The sequence below is a fragment of the Brassica rapa genome, chromosome A06 (assembly GCF_000309985.2).
Source record: "Brassica rapa cultivar Chiifu-401-42 chromosome A06, CAAS_Brap_v3.01, whole genome shotgun sequence".
NCBI classification, from domain to species: Eukaryota; Viridiplantae; Streptophyta; class Magnoliopsida; order Brassicales; family Brassicaceae; genus Brassica; species Brassica rapa.
In genome coordinates this window covers 26,877,643-26,893,552 of record NC_024800.2, presented here as the reverse complement: position 1 = coordinate 26,893,552, position 15,910 = coordinate 26,877,643, and the positions used below count along the sequence as shown (strand labels likewise).

Below are 15,910 nucleotides of genomic sequence, written 5' to 3'. Positions count from 1 at the left end.
TCTTTTCGTCAAATAAAAGAAAACATGTAGTTACGTTTTAACCGTGACCCTCTCTATATAAACGAAGAAGAACACAAGGAAAATCATTCATTCATCAGCCAAAGAAAAAAAATAAACTTCACTCAATACCCAAAGAAGAAAAATCAGAGATGGCGACGTCAGGAACATATGTGACGGAGGTTCCTTTGAAAGGATCGGCGGAGAAACACTACAAGCGCTGGAAGGCTGAGAACCATCTCTTCCCCGATGCCGTTGGCCACCACATTCAAGGTGTCACCGTCCACGATGGTGAATGGGACTCTCATGGCTCCATCAGGGCTTGGAACTACACATGCGGTAACGATACATTTATTTTTATGCAACTGAATTGTCCAAACATATACATGGTGCTATTGATTTGGACTGACTTAGAAAATGAACATATGTATGTACACTTGTATATCTATGAAGACGGGAAACAGGAGGTGTTCAAGGAAAGGAGAGAGAATGACGATGAGAATATGACGGTAACACTCAGAGGCCTCGAAGGTCACGTGATGGAGCAGCTTAAAGTCTATGACGTCAGCTTCCAGTTCATTCAAAAGTCGCCTAGTGATATAGTCTGCAAGATCACTATGATATGGGAGAAGCGAACCGATGACTCGCCTGAGCCCATCAACTACATGAAGTTCGTCAAGAGCCTTGTCGCAGACATGGATCACCACGTTATCAAATCCTAAATCCATTTCGAACCATCCTCACCAGATTCCCCACCGTCATATATGGCTGCCTTTGTGTGTGTGTGATAATAAATGGGGCTCTTGTATGTTTTCATTAAATCAATATATTTCTGTTTGTGTATTGTAATATGCTTTGATGTTGTTATTATGGTGATTAATCTCGAGGTTTCATGTATTCTGAGTCTATCAGTTAACTATATGTATCCTTGTTCAGTTCCAAGAAAAGAAAATATATGCATCCTTGTTAATTAATGATTTCAAAAGAGTAATGCTCTCTTGTATACCCATCGTTCGCAAATAATTGAATCCACCATATTTCATTCTGTGGACATAGACTTGCAGAAACACATCGCTATCATAATAATTCATTAATTATACTTATAGCTTAGGACTGTATGGAGTTTTTTTTTTGTGATGGATCATTGGGACAGTGGTCAATATCTCTCAATCGTACTTCTTATCATTGTATTGTATTCTAAAAACTTAGAAAATGTGAATCATGTTTTTATAGATTAAAGCAGTCCATATTACAAGTGAATTTCTATTTACCTGACGTATATAGTATGTATGATTACTAACGTATTTGTAAATAATGGTTTTGGATCGATTTTCACACTTTACGTGGTGGCTTTAGAATGGAAAATTTCGTCTTGTTTAGTTTTCTAAAGAAGCTATCAAACTATGTGTGATTAATATAGAGCAAGAGATGAAAGTTTTAATGGTGCTTCCTGGCTCGAATCTGATAGAGCAGAAAGAAATAAGAGAAAAGAGCTCCAATATAAAAATCTTCATTAGTACGTAAATTGATTGAATACCACTGATAAACACCAGAATAAATTATATTCGGCCAAAAAAAACCTCAACTTTGCACGAATTACCAAAAGAAACATGAACTTTTTGACTGACCAAAAAAACACCAAACTTTCATTGACTTTAAAATTAATTAACAATGTTTTCGCTGACTTGCCAATTTAGCACACCGTCAATAAATTTAACAGAAATATTTGACGTCGTTTATTGTTGGCGTTAAGTGAAACGACGTCGTTTTCAAATGAGATGAAACGACGTCGTTTTACATAATTTGAAATTAAAAATATGTAAACCCCTGGATTCGAACCCAGGTTGGTTGGTCAAATGGCAAGGTATTTTACCAGTGGGCTACTGACACTTTCAATGTACTTACTAACATGTTTACTTTTATTTGGTACATATTAAATATAAAAAATTCTCTAAAAACTTAATAAGATCTTTAAAATCCCAAAAAAAGGAAAAAAAAATAAAGAAGATTTTTATAAAATTAATTTAGAAATTAAAAATAATATTTTTGTTTTTCTTTATAAAAAATAAAAACTCTTCCAAAATTTTCTAAAAATTAAAAAGATCTTTAAAATTCCAAAAAATTGAAAAAATAAATAATTTTTTTATAAAATTAATTTTGAAATTAAAATAGAAAATAAAATTTTATTTTTTCTTTTCAAAAAATAAAAAATCTTCCAAAATTTTCAATTTTTTTAATACATTTGCTAAAAGTTGAAATTAATTAAACACACATAAAAAGTTGATAATTGTAACTTTAATTTTTTGCATTTTGTTATAATTTTTAGAAATTTTGGATTTTCTTTTTAAAAAAATGAAAATTTTGGAATTTTTTTGATTTTTTTAAGAAAAAAAAGTATTTTAATTTTAATTCAAAATTAATTTTATGAAAATTTTGGAAGATTTTTTTATTTTTTTTAAGAAAAGTAAAAATTTATTTTTTAAAAGAAAAATAAAATTTTATTTTCAATTTTAATTTCAAAATTAATTTTATAAAAAAATTCTTTATTTTTTCAATTTTTTGGAATTTAAAATCGTTTTAATTTTTTAGAAAATTTTGGAAGAGTTTTTATTTTTTAAAAAGAAAAATAAAATTTATTTTCAATTTTAATTTCAAAATTAATTTTATAAAAAGTTTCTTATTTTTCAAATTTTTTGGAATTTTAAAGATCTTTTTAAGTTTTTAGAGAATAATTTTATATTCAATCAGTACCAAATAAAAGTAAACATGTTAGTATGTACATTGAAAGTTTCATTAGCCCAGTGGTAAAAGACCTTGTCATTTGAACCAATCAACTTGAGTTCGAATCCAGGGGTTTACATGATTATTTTTTCAAATCATGTAAAACGACGTCGTTTTCAAATGAGATGAAACGACGTCGTTTCACGTAACACCAACATTTAACGTCTAGTTAACTGTGAGTTCACGGCGTGCTAAATTGGCAAGTCAATCTTAAGTTTATTAATAAACTAAAAAGTCAACAAAAGTAAATGATTTTTTTGGCCAGGCTCGAGTACATGTTTTTTTTGGCAATTCGTGAAAAGTTCGTGTTTTTTTTGGCCGAATTCTCTGGAATAAATGCATCCACAGCCGGTTGACCAAAATGAGAATCCAAAGTAGCTTTAGCAATTGGTCTGGATGTAAAGGGTCGTGTATCCATGTCTCAAAATTTCCTTGTTCGATCTATTCTTCCTAGTGCTCCTCAATCAGATAGGCAATATAATTGAAAGATAAACTAGCCTATTCGTTATGGGGAATCAATTCTCCGGGCCAAAGCCCGGAAGACAATAGACTGAGCGACTGTGGTCAAGTAGCTGTTAGTAAGAAGCTCCGGTTCACAAAAGGAAAGAGTCACTGACCGATAGAAAGAGCTCCCAACAGAAAGAGATCCCTAATAGAAGAGAAAAAATTTCCAGAAGTATGAAATGACTCGATAAGAGGTCCTGTGAAAGAATGCGGAAGCACCACCAATGGCCAGACACAAGGCAACGTCTGGCACTCTTGCAAGTAGGGAGTCATATGCCTTTTTATATAAACAAAAAATCTCCAGAAGATTTTTCCTGATGTGGATTCAAAAAGCAAGGATCTGTCCAATGGATTTGCCTTGAAAATAAAATCGTATTTGAGTTGGGAAGTTATAGGAAAAATGTATACCTACGGAGAAGACTTAATCAATTCAGTTCGTGGATAAACTTTATGGTGTTATTCTTTTGGAATTTCTAGTGGGGAAAGACAGGGGGACTAGTTTGAACTTCTCATTAAAAACTAATTATCATTTAGTAGATTAGTTCTTTTATATATTACTTATGTTCCATTAAGACTTTCTATGTAAAAATTTATTATTTATCTGAATATCTTATATTACTCATGTTTTATCGAGATTTCCGATAGAAAATTTTATATTCTTCCACCCACTCTGGAGACTAAACACACATAATTCTTTAATCTATATATAATCCCAATATAAGTTTTTTCTTCTGGTTTTGGTTTCTGTATATCATATGAATTACTTGCATAAAAGCAGTTTTACATTTGAGTGTTGGGGTGGGGCATTCCTATATTGATCCTCATGGGGATATTAGGAATTAGCAACACTGCAACACCATGTTGAGAGAGAGAGAGTTTAGTGTCAGCCATGTAATGCGAAGAAGCATACCGAGCTTTGTGTTTCCTGGTGGAGTTAGACCTTTGCGTAACTTGAAAAGAACGAGGCACAGCAAACGCAGTTCAGAGCAGATAGTTTCTTCTACAGGGAGTTCATCATCTACTATTACTAGTTGTGAAAGTAAAGGTGGGAAGAAGTCAAGAAGAGAACGTTGGGAGGTGATGAGACATTCACCGATCAGTTAACGAACTCAAAACATGTTGCAGTTTCAGCGCATGTCGAGAATAGTGAAGACGGGAGCCCCAGTTCATCTGCTGGATCCATTTGTTCAGCTCCTAAGAAAGATTGTTGTACAAAGGGTGCAGGAGAGAGTCATCATCCAGTGGATAAGATAGCCACTCCTCAGGCTTCTCATAGTCAAGAAAGTGAGGAGGTGGAAGACAACTTTGGTTTGGGAAAGCAAGTGGTTAAGCAGATTCCAAGTAAATATGCAATCTCAGCCACAACTTCAAGTAAAGATGCATTCTCCAATGGAGCAGTGGAAGAACTCGAGAATGTTCCCATGCACCAACCCGTGGTGACGCATAAAGCTTCAGTGCAGCAGCTAAAACCGATAATCAGATTGAACTTCACGTCTATAAGCACAATCAGTGTCAAGAATCTCAGAGCTTAATGAAACTGGAGGTGTCAAGTTGAAGGCTTTCTTCTTACTCTATGTTCATGGAAGAATTTTGTATAAAATGGTTTACTTAGATGTTGAAAGCAAGTCTTAAATACTCAAAAAAAAAGTCTTAAATACTTTTAGTTTCATGTAAAAACTCGTTTGTACAAGAATCACAAAGATATATGTTAATAAATCATTTTGTTTGAAATATATACTCCATTTATGCTTCTTCTTCTTTTTATTCAAATCATTGTTATATGAAAATTTTGGCCCATCTGAAATGTAAGAGATCCCAAAACAGAAACTGCAATACACACTCGAAGGACATTCAAATGGAAGAGATACAAAAAAGTCTACATCATATGGAAACAACAACAACAACAATAGATCAATTCATTCAAACAGGTATACACGACAACAAGAACAACCATATTTTCTTTAGGTAGAGGAAGAGCCTCCACCTACTCCTTTGGAAGTGATACCTCTGCAACCAGCACCTTCATGCCATTCAAGCATGACCTCAATCTCGCCGCACTCGACATTGTTTAGCCTAAGGATCATGTCTTGCGTGATCTTACCATTGTTCCACACAATACTACTTTCATCAGATAAACAGTTGTGCCTGGACGGCTGAACCCTTTTGATAGCGCACCCATTAGGTAGCCTCAGAAGCTCCATCCCCATTTTGAGAGACTCTAAGTAGGGTTGAATGTCTAAGTTTGCATCTCCCATCTTGTCATCTCCAGTGAACTTGTCCCAGTCAAACACTGTCTGAACAAAAATTAAATAATAACTCATAAACAGAGACAAGAAATGTCTTTTTGTCTTAATCAAAAAGAACTCAATAGAATGTCCGTGTTACCAAGCGGATAGGGACATTGGGATCTTTGATAGCAACGGTCATTTCTTCATTCCATACAGGGTTGCAGTTTTTCTTCACCACGCGCGTCTTCAATGTCTGAATATTTTAATTAAAAAACAGAACAGAGACTTTAAAACGACGACGAATCATAAGGTGGCACAAAATCAAATTACAAAATTTGCAGGAGAAAGAAATGAGAATCACAAAAGGAATCAATCAAGAAGAGGGAACCTGGTCGGCGACGGTGATAACAACATAAGGATCGCTGCTTCTATGGTCGCGAATGGCGAGATTAATCCCTCTTTTGACGTGGATCGTTAGCAATCCCAGAGGCCTTTGATCCATTGGATTTTTGATAAAGATTGGAGATGATTAGATTAACGGAGCTTTGGAGATAACGAGGAATGATTGGAAAAAAGGAAAGAGACTTGAGGCTGATGATTAATTGATTAGAAAGGAAGAGAGTGGTTTTAACAAGTTTTACCGATTTTTGACCGGTTTTGTCAATTTAACTCAAATTCAGTTTTTAGTATTAATTGAAACCGAATAGATAACCGAGTTATGGTCCGATCGCTGGTCTGGTCTAGCCGGTCCGGTCCAGTTTTCAAAATATTGGTTTCAGGTTTTAGAGTTCAAATTAAAAAAAAAATGAAAATGCAGTGAAGAAATATATAGAAAATATTTATAAAGAGGTCTATATTCTATGTTTTGCTCAAAGCAATTATATTGGTTAAGACGATACTATTCATTTCTTCGCTCTATTTATGGTTTATAAGCATTATTGGTCACTTGTTGCTGCTAAATAGTTTGCGTCGATCACACTGTCTAATTCAATGTTTATGCATGGATATATATATACACACATCTTGAAAATACTATGCGTTCTTGAAAATCTTTAATTTCCTCATGTTCTTTATTACCCGAGAGTTAAAGTCAGACAAGACATAAGATAACGTCAAATGATGTTCCATGCCTTGCAAATACATAAGACACTTGTGTGTTTTGCTTTTGCAAGATGTATATATATATGCTGTACTAACGAGTATGAAATATTCAGATAATTATTGTTTAAAAATGAAATACTCCTACTGTATGGAGTATATGATTAGAAAGATAGATTCTTAATAGTTCCTACCTCGAACTTTTACATTTCATTGGTAAAATGGGCGATGAATCGCTTCCACAACTGAATTTTCGAAATGTGTGTCAATAATGAAATTGTCAGAAGAAAACACAAAGAGAGATTTACCTAAAACCTAAATCCATATTTTATGATGTATACAATTAAAACAATTTGTTGTATTACAATAAATCACATGTTCTTAAAAAACAAAATACTTTAAAACAATTGCTTGTGGAAAAGAAAGAGTAAAGTGCAAGACACTATCCCAAAAAAATATTAAATGAATTAAATTTTAGTTCTGATTTTGGTTTCTTAAATACCAAACTTTCGTCAAATATATTAAGAACTAGGAAATACAGCTTCCACATTCCCCATTTTAGTTTTGTTAGACGACCATCAAATAATGCCGCAAAAATAGTCCATCAATCTAATGGTTTTTTCCCACCAATTGTATTTATCCTTCTAACTGGTTAATCCCAATCTTACTCATATCTTCTGATCAGCTTATTAAAATTTTGCTTTTCTACGTACATACTAAAATCAGTTTTGACCTACCATTTCTCATTTTAGATAAATGATTTAAAATACTTTCAAATTTTGTTCCAAACCTTTATTGGAGTTTCACCTAGTGAAACTGAAGAAATCACATGCTGGATCTGTAGCTGTGGGTAGATTTCACCATTCTCTAGGTGATGAAATGTCTCTATGTCTCTTTTACTAGTTTGAACTCAAAAACATTGACCCCGAGGCAGTACCTACTTTCGCAGTCCCAAAGAAAAGCAATGCGACGCACGCTTGTTGGACGTTACATTAGTTATTTGATTTTGGCTCATAGTAAGACTATTGTTTCACACTTGTGTTGAAATTTTCAAGTCCATGGTTATCGTATGATTCCCGGAGACAACGCAACACCTCATAAGGGTAAACTAAGTGCTAAAGTTGGCATTAATAAGTTTATACATCGAATTATTAGTTTGGATGATGTGAAAGCGGTGAAGAGTGCAATGAATATGGTATGTTCCTTAATTAGTTTATGATTATTTTAAATACTTTTTTAATGATGTTGATTTGATTGTCTCTTTTTCAATTAGACTGTAAATGATATCTTTCTTGGAATCGTGCAAGCTGGCATATCACGATATTTGATTATACTATGCACCAAGCTATTATCAAACATTATATTGATTACAGTACATAATCTTATTGTTTTTTTAAATAATGACTTTTTTTGTTGGAAAAGGGACTGACAATATATATACAAAGCTATGTAAAGAAGGTTATCATCAATCTAGCTGTTGATGTCAATGTGATATACCTGACTTCATCACCTTTTTGATCACATCTTCGAGTCTCTCCAGTCCATGACATCGGCTGTTTTGGAAGTGGGTTCTCACAAACTGGATATTGGAATTTTCATATATAACAAAAGACACTTTTCTAAACCTCATGAGAACATTCACAATAATCTATACACAGATTCGATCGGCTGATAGTTGGTGCATCTGGACGTAGATCTTTTACCCTTTTCAATATATTATTTTTTCTCTTTGTGTACATATCCAGAAACAAATCATATGGATAATACCAATAAAAAAAGAAAAAAAAACGAAATCACTACAGTTGACACTGAATGATTCTTACCATGAATGCAACTTAGATAATTTTCACCTATTGATAAGGCCACCATAATATTTTGTTTAGTGTTGAAAATGTATATACATACATGTGTAGATAATAATGAGTGAAAATCGTTAGTGAAAATAAAAACTATTAAATTTAAAAATACAATTAAGCAATATTAATATAATTTCCGAAAAACCTCATGAAAAATGCATGAATATTTGAATTTCATGAGAAAATATACTTTCCATAGAAACCTCATGAAAACATTCACAAAATAAACACACATATTAGGTGGTGCATCTCTGCGTAGATGTCTTACTCTTTTCAGTATATTTTTCTTCATGCATAGACTTGGAAACAAATCATATTATTATGAATCATTTAAATAAAAAAAGAAAGAAAAAAAAACATATTGAGTCCTTACAGTTGGCAACGCCGGATAATTCTTACCATGAATGCTGTGGTTAAAAAAAAAAAATTCTTACCATGAATGCAACTTTGAATAATTTCACCTATTGGTAAGGCCACCATTAAGGGATCTGTTTTGTCATACATTTCATTCTTTGCTTATAAATTGTTCAGGTATTCTACATACCTTGGAACTAATACTTTTAGACATCTCCGTTATACAATACAGACAGATCAATTCCTTACGGGTTCAGATTTTTAAAGAGGCGGCAGCGTCCACCTCTAAAACACACAAGAAGAAGCAGCAGAACTCACATGAACAGACAGATAGGCTGCTGCTTTTTCTTCTTGTGTATTCTGCTGCTTCTTCTTGTGCGTTTATAGGTAGATGCTGCTGCTTCTTCTGTCACTGCCGCTGCTGCCCCCTCCGTGTCTTCATGTGTGCTCTGGAGGATGATCAAACGCAGTATCATGAATATATGGTCTAAGATTTGATCACTATGGAGAAGGTGCAATGGGTTTGTCGTTTCCTTTAAGTACCCTTTATAGATTTGTGAAATCCACCACACCACACCAAAACTAGAGTTTGTAGTGAATAAGAGAAGATATCTACCTTACTAGTTTCTCGTTCGTGTGACATGAGCACAGCGTAAACTACTCTTAGTTGTGCAGCAAGTTCTGAAAGTAAATCCAAATATTTTTATAGATTTGTTTTAATATATATGTATTTCTGTAGGTTAAATCTGTATGAACGGTTTTTCAATTTATCGTCAATTGATCAGTATAGATATAAAGAAAATCCTTTAAAGATTGCATGTTTAGGTTTAATAAACCATTTATTAAACCTAAACATGTAGTCTTTGACATAATTTTTTTTCTTTTAACTAATACAGAACAAATGACGATAAAATAAAAAACCATCCATACAGATTTTATTTACAGAAAGTAAGTATCCATTAAAACATATCTAAAAGTTAGAGATTTTGATTACTTTTCGATCTTACTTCGCAATTAAGAGCAGTCTAAATTATGTTTCTGTCACACGAACGAAAAACTACTAAGACCGATATCTTCTCTTATCTGCTACAAACTCCAGTTTAGTGTTTGTGCGGCAGATCTCACAAATCTATAAAGGGAACTTATAGGACATAATAACATATACCTAAAACCTAAATCTATATGCTACTGAATCTTTTCTTTTTTTACATTTTACAGTGTATAATATAAACTCAATAGAATTACATAGAATAAAAAGCTGCTCAACTTAAAATTCTAGAATCTAGATATAAATATTTTAAAATTTATCACTACTAACTACATTTTGATATATCAAATTCAAATAATTTATTTTTATTAAAATAAATCACATGTTCATAAAAACCAAAATTCTTCAAAAACAATTGCTTGTGAAAAGAGAGAGTAAAGTGTAAGACATTATCCAAAAGATATTAAATGAATTAAATTTTAGTTCTGATTTTGGCTTCTCAAATACCGAAATTTGGTCGAATCTATTAAGAACTAGGAAATACAGCTTCCACATTTGCCATTTAAGTTTTGTTATCAACCATCAAATAATGCTGCAAGAAATTGTCCATTGTCCATCAATCAAATGGTGTTTCTCCACCAATTGTATTTATCCTTCTAACTGGTTACCCCCAAACTTGTATTTGTCATGTTAACAAAAGTTATAATTTTGCCAAATGACAAAAGCTTACTCATATCTTCTGATCAGCTGTTTAAAATTTTGCTTTACTACGTAGATACTAAAACCAGTTTTGACCTACCATTTCTCATTTTAAGTAAATAATTTAAAATAACGATATAAAATAAAAGCCCCAAAAAATAGAAAACTAAAAACTCCTTACAAATGCATTCATCAAGGCATAAATGTTAGGAGGAAATGATTGACACTTGTTTACTTTGAAATTCATGCTTATTATGTGAAGTCTAAAGGATGGAACAAACGTTAAGTGCATGCTACTGGCCACCTACACGTTTGACCACCAAATTAAAATACTATTAGTAAGAGGAGCATGTTCTAGTCAATAGCGCTGAAGAAACAATTAAAAATGAGAAACACATCAATAGCAACAATTATATATAGTAGAGTAGTTATATATTCAGCATTCAGCAACCAAGCACACATAATCGGACCAACAGAGATGGCTGCATGCGGCTAAGAAAGTGATGCGCAATGAGAAGCCGCTCAGCCTGTTTTCACGGCTGTTCAGTCTCCTCGGTCATGACTGCTTCAACATCATAACCATCGGATGCAAAACCGAAGGCAATCCACATGCCACTGTTGAAGGCTTAAAGAACACTTTGATTAACTATTCACGCTTCTCTAGCATCCTAGTAATTTATATTATACTCATTCCGTTCCTAAACGATGTATGTTCTGAAAAAAAAAATTGTTTCAAAAAAATACATTTTTTATTTTTCTAATGTATGATTTTATGAAAAATTGTAAGTTTCAAAAACATTAATGGTGTTTATTGAATTTCTATTAGCTAAAAATTATGGAAAATTGTTATTCAGAAAAAACAATGCATATTTAATGAGTTTTCTTAATATATGTGAAAAGTGTAGAATATGCATCTTTTAAAAACAGAGGAAGTATATCGTAACTAATGTTATTTTTTTTCCTTTAAAATGATATTCCTTCAGATTCATTTTATATGATGTTTATGTTGAATGCATAAATATTATAATTATCATTATCCTTTAAAATGTTTGAATTGTTCCTAGTTTATAAGCGATGCTAAAAATGATAAGAGAGAAGAATCATATCGAAAATATTTGGAAAATGTTCTGAATTCTTACATTGAAAACACAACATATATATATATATATATATATATATGATCAAAGGCAATGGTACAATTATTTTAACTAAAACATTTTCTTAATCCAGTGTTTATATATACTTTTGTAGGATAAAGGTCACGGTGAGCACAAAATTAAAGCTAGGTGGATTCCTACAAAAGTAAAAGTGGAAGAGCATGTAGTTGTTCTAAATATAGATCAGAACATTGATTATCCTGATCAGTTTCTAGAGGATTATACAACAAACATGGCTATTTCTCCAATGGATAAGTCTAAAGCTTTATGGGAGTTTCACCTAGTGAAACTTAAATATCACATGCTGGATCTGTAGCCGTGGCAAGATTTCACCATTCTCTAGGTGATGGAATGGTGAAAAAAATGGTCTCTTATGTCTCTTTTACTAGCATTACCTATTTTCGTAGTCCCAAAGAAAAGCAATGCGATGCACCCTTTAGTTACTTGGTTTGGTTCATAGTAAGACTGTTGTTTCACACTTGTGTTGAAATTTTCAAGTCCATGGTTATCGTATGCTTCCCCAGAGACAATGAAACCCCTCTTAAGGGTAAACCAAGTGCTACAGTTAGCAAGTTTATACATATAATTATTAGTTTGGATGATGTGGAAGTGGTCAAGAATGCAATGAATATAGTATGTTATGTTGCTTAATTATTTTATGATTATTATAAATTAATATTCTTTTAATGGTGTTGATTTAATTGTCTGTTTTAATTAGACTGTAACTGATTTTTTTCTTGGAATCGTACAAGCTGGTCTTTCACGATATTTAATAATACTATGCACTAAATTATTATCAAACATTATACTGTATTGATTAAAGTACATAATCTTATTGTTTTGTAAAATAATGACTTCTTTTGTTGGAAAAGGGACTGACAATAAATATACAAAGCTATGTAAAAAAGGTTCATCATCAATGTGATACCTGATCCTCATTACCTTTGTGATCACATCATCGAGTTTCTCCAGTCCGACTCCAGTCCATGAAATCGGCTGTTTTGGAAATGGGTTCTCACAAGCTGGAGGTTCAACTATTGTTTCGCTCTTAACTACAAACTAGATCTTGATCCGCGCCTCCGCGCGGGTGTTGGATTTAACTTGCGTTCAATGTAAATTTATAAACCATTGATTTTATAAAATGTACATTTATATTTTTATGTTTTGTAAAATATATTTAGAGTAGAATATATTATATTATAATATAGATGTTTGATAATAGTTTTTTATTTGTACGTAATATTATATTTATAATTTTATAACTTGATGCAATTTGATGTAATTGTAATATTCATATATTAACCTATTGATGTTTTTGTTTATTTATTTAAAAATGATTTAATTTTTTATAGTGGGTTTTTATGAATTATTATTAATTTTCTGATATTTGGTTTTCTTGAAAATTGTATTGTAACAGATGAATATATATTATATATTACAGTTTGTGTTTTTATTTTCAGCAAAAATAACAACAATTCATTGTGATTAATTTATTTATTTTTATTTTAAGTGAAGTGGAAGATTTGTAAATAAGAAAGAAATGCAATGGCTAAATGTGTAAATAAACAGAAATATTTAATCTGCTATCCGTGTTTCCAAACAATTTTCATTTAATCTGCTATCCAAGTTTCCAAACGACATAATCTGTAAATAAGAAAGAAATACAGTGACTAAATATGTAAATAAAAAAGATATTTAATCTGCTATCATTGTTTCCCAACAACTTTCATTTAATCTACTATCTAAGTTTCCAAACAGTACCAAAAGGTACTTCAGTTTTAATAATATAGATAGATAGATTCATGGATATCAGAATTTTAATTTCATGACAAAAGATACTTTTCTTAGAAACCTCATGAGAACATTCACAATAATCTATACACAGATTCGATCGGCTGATAGTTGGTGCAACTCGACTTTGATATTACTCTTTTCAATATATCATTCTTATCGTCCAGTACATATCTGGAAACAAATCATATGGATTATATCAAAAAGGAAAGAAAAAAACCTGCGGAGTCACTATAGTTGACTCTGAATGATTCTTACCATGAATGCAACTTAGAATAATTTTCACCAATTGATAAGGCCACCATAAATATTTTGTTAGTGTTGAAAATGTATATACATACAGTGCAGATAATAATGAGTGAAAATAGTTATTGAAAATAAAAACTATTAAATTTAAAAATACAATTAAGCAACAATAATATACTTTCCGTAGAAACCTCATAAAAATGAATGAATATTGGAATTTCATGAGAAAATATACTTTCCACAGAAACCTCATGAAAACATTCACAATAAATAAACACACATATTTGGCTGATACGTGGTGCATCTCGGTGTAGATCTCTTACTCTTTTCAGTATATTTTTCTTCATGCATATATCTGGAAACAAATCATATGATTATGGATCATACCAATAAATAGAGAAAGAAAAAAAAAGATATTGAGTTAAATTTGGCCACACCGAATTATTCTTACCATGAATGCAAGTTTGAAATTTGACTTATTGGTAAGACCACCATTAAGGGTCTGTTTCGTCATATTTGGTTCTTTGATTATAAATTGTTCAGGTATTCTATATGCATTGGGACGAATGCTTTTAGACATCTCCACTATACAGAAAGATCAATTCTTTACGGGTTAAGGTTATTAAAGCGGCTGCAACGGCAGAAGCGTCCACCCCTAAACGCACAAGGAGAAGCAGCAAAACTCACAAGAACATACATGCTACTGTTTTTTTTTCTTGTGCGTTTTGGTGTTTTTATTCTTGTGCGTTTAGAGGTCGACCCTGCTGTCCCTTCTGCCTTTGCTGCCACTGCTGCCCCTTCCGCTTCTTCATGTGCGTTCTGGAGGATGATCAAATGCAGTATCATGAATACATGGTCTAGGATATTTGATCACTAAGGAGACGGTGCAATGGGTTTCTTGTTCATGTGACATGAGCGCAACGTAAACTACTCTTAATTGTGCAGCAACATCTGAAAGTAAATCCAAATCTCTAACTTATAGATTTGTTTTAACAGTTATGTATTTTCTGTAGGTTAAATTTGCAACAGATTTTCAATCTATCGTCAATTTCTCAGTATAAAAAAGTCTCCTTCAAAGATTGCATGCTTAGGTTTAATAAATGGTTTATAAACATGTATAGTTTTGCAATGAATTCATCTTTTAGAAGTCTTATCTTATTTGTCTACGTGATTTCTTCCTATTCATTTTTCTGTTTACACATATTTTGTTTGTTTATGACTTTGTAATATCTCATTTCTTCACTCTATGTATGGTTTATAAGCATTATTGGTCAGTTGTTGCTGCTAAATAGTTTGCGTCGATCACACTGTCTAATTCAATGTTTATGAATGGTCGTCGCAGCATGAAATTAATCAAGCAGATGGCTGGGAAGAAGATTGGCGTTACATATTTGATCCATAAAATTTAGATAAAAGAGATCAAATGAAAACGAACACATAACAAATACTGAAGAAAGAGAAAACATATGATTCAAGATTACGAACCTTGGTCCGTGCATATTATTAAACAGATGATACTGGTTTCTTGTACAGATGATGTATCATTAGTAACATACGGTCAGCATTCCACCTGCGTTACAGCCTGGTCCTTCCTCTTACCCCACATTTCACCTTCAGGTTATTAAACAGTTTAGAAGCGGTACAGTACTATCTAAGTTAAGGTAAGAAGAAACTGAATCCAACCAAGAATGTTGTTGATCCTTGGTCTTGTGTTGAAATCTGATATTCCGAGTCTGGCACGTATATAAGCCGTATAGCAAGGATAAATATGATGTTGTAACTAATAACAAATGCCACCACCCTGTCAAATCAATAGAAGGATAAATCAAATGTATACAAATGCAAGATTAAAGTTTTGAGATGTAAAAAAAAAAGACAGTTTATCAGTGAAATCTGTACTTATTGATCATAGATAGCTCTGGGCTGACATTATGGTTTCCGATAAACCAAATCTCGCACAGTACAGCAACGAAGTATGCTATCGCTATTCTCTGAAAACAAAACCAAAAAGCTACTAATTTAAAACTTTTAGAAGGTGAAGGAATAAAAAACTATATATATACCTGTAATATGCCCATGAATCTAATTTTTTCTACATCTACTCCATATGTTAAGTTTTTGAGGCCATGGTTAGAATTTAAAACCAAACCTTGAAGAGTTTCAAGGATCGGAGCAAAGCGTACTTGCTTGAGGAAGATAAAGTTCAAACCT

General features: G+C 32.2%; 2 protein-coding genes, 1 long non-coding RNA gene and 1 pseudogene across 3 annotated transcripts; 2 read left to right on the top strand and 2 right to left on the bottom strand.

Annotated features, from left to right (window-relative positions):
- The first annotated feature begins 74 nt into the window (after window positions 1-74).
- On the top strand, window positions 75-974 carry LOC103827579 (MLP-like protein 328). The gene is made up of 2 exons (XM_009103091.3): window positions 75-336; window positions 451-974. Exons 1-2 carry the CDS (start codon window positions 150-152, stop codon window positions 717-719), a joined length of 456 nt encoding a protein of 151 aa, XP_009101339.1. The 5' UTR covers window positions 75-149; the 3' UTR covers window positions 720-974.
- Window positions 975-5,079: 4,105 nt separating this feature from the next.
- LOC103827578 (protein C2-DOMAIN ABA-RELATED 10) lies at window positions 5,080-6,157 on the bottom strand. The gene is made up of 3 exons (XM_009103090.3): window positions 5,899-6,157; window positions 5,668-5,763; window positions 5,080-5,576 (listed from the first exon to the last, which is right to left on the bottom strand). The coding sequence occupies exons 1-3, from the start codon at window positions 6,010-6,012 to the stop codon at window positions 5,244-5,246; spliced, it is 543 nt and encodes a 180-aa protein (XP_009101338.1). The 5' UTR covers window positions 6,013-6,157; the 3' UTR covers window positions 5,080-5,243.
- A 4,851-nt stretch (window positions 6,158-11,008) lies between these two features.
- Window positions 11,009-12,761, top strand: LOC103827577 (annotated as a pseudogene).
- A 1,044-nt stretch (window positions 12,762-13,805) lies between these two features.
- Window positions 13,806-15,686, bottom strand: LOC117126251. Its single transcript, XR_004448789.1, has 2 exons — window positions 15,599-15,686; window positions 13,806-15,500 (listed from the first exon to the last, which is right to left on the bottom strand). It is a non-coding gene; the product is annotated as an uncharacterized LOC117126251 (long non-coding RNA).
- Window positions 15,687-15,910: the final 224 nt, after the last annotated feature.

What these genes read in the sequence shown, in the direction of transcription:
- LOC103827579 (XM_009103091.3), top strand. Translation starts at nt 150, where the DNA reads ATGGCGACGTCAGGAACATATGTGACGGAGGTTCCTTTGAAAGGATCG. An exon ending in GGCTTGGAACTACACATGCG is followed by an intron (nt 337 to 450) that starts GTAACGATACAT and finishes ATATCTATGAAG; the next exon opens with ACGGGAAACAGGAGGTGTTC.
- LOC103827578 (XM_009103090.3), bottom strand. Translation starts at nt 6,012, where the DNA reads ATGGATCAAAGGCCTCTGGGATTGCTAACGATCCACGTCAAAAGAGGG. An exon ending in TTATCACCGTCGCCGACCAG is followed by an intron (nt 5,764 to 5,898) that starts GTTCCCTCTTCT and finishes TAAAATATTCAG; the next exon opens with ACATTGAAGACGCGCGTGGT. An exon ending in CCAATGTCCCTATCCGCTTG is followed by an intron (nt 5,577 to 5,667) that starts GTAACACGGACA and finishes ATTTTTGTTCAG; the next exon opens with ACAGTGTTTGACTGGGACAA.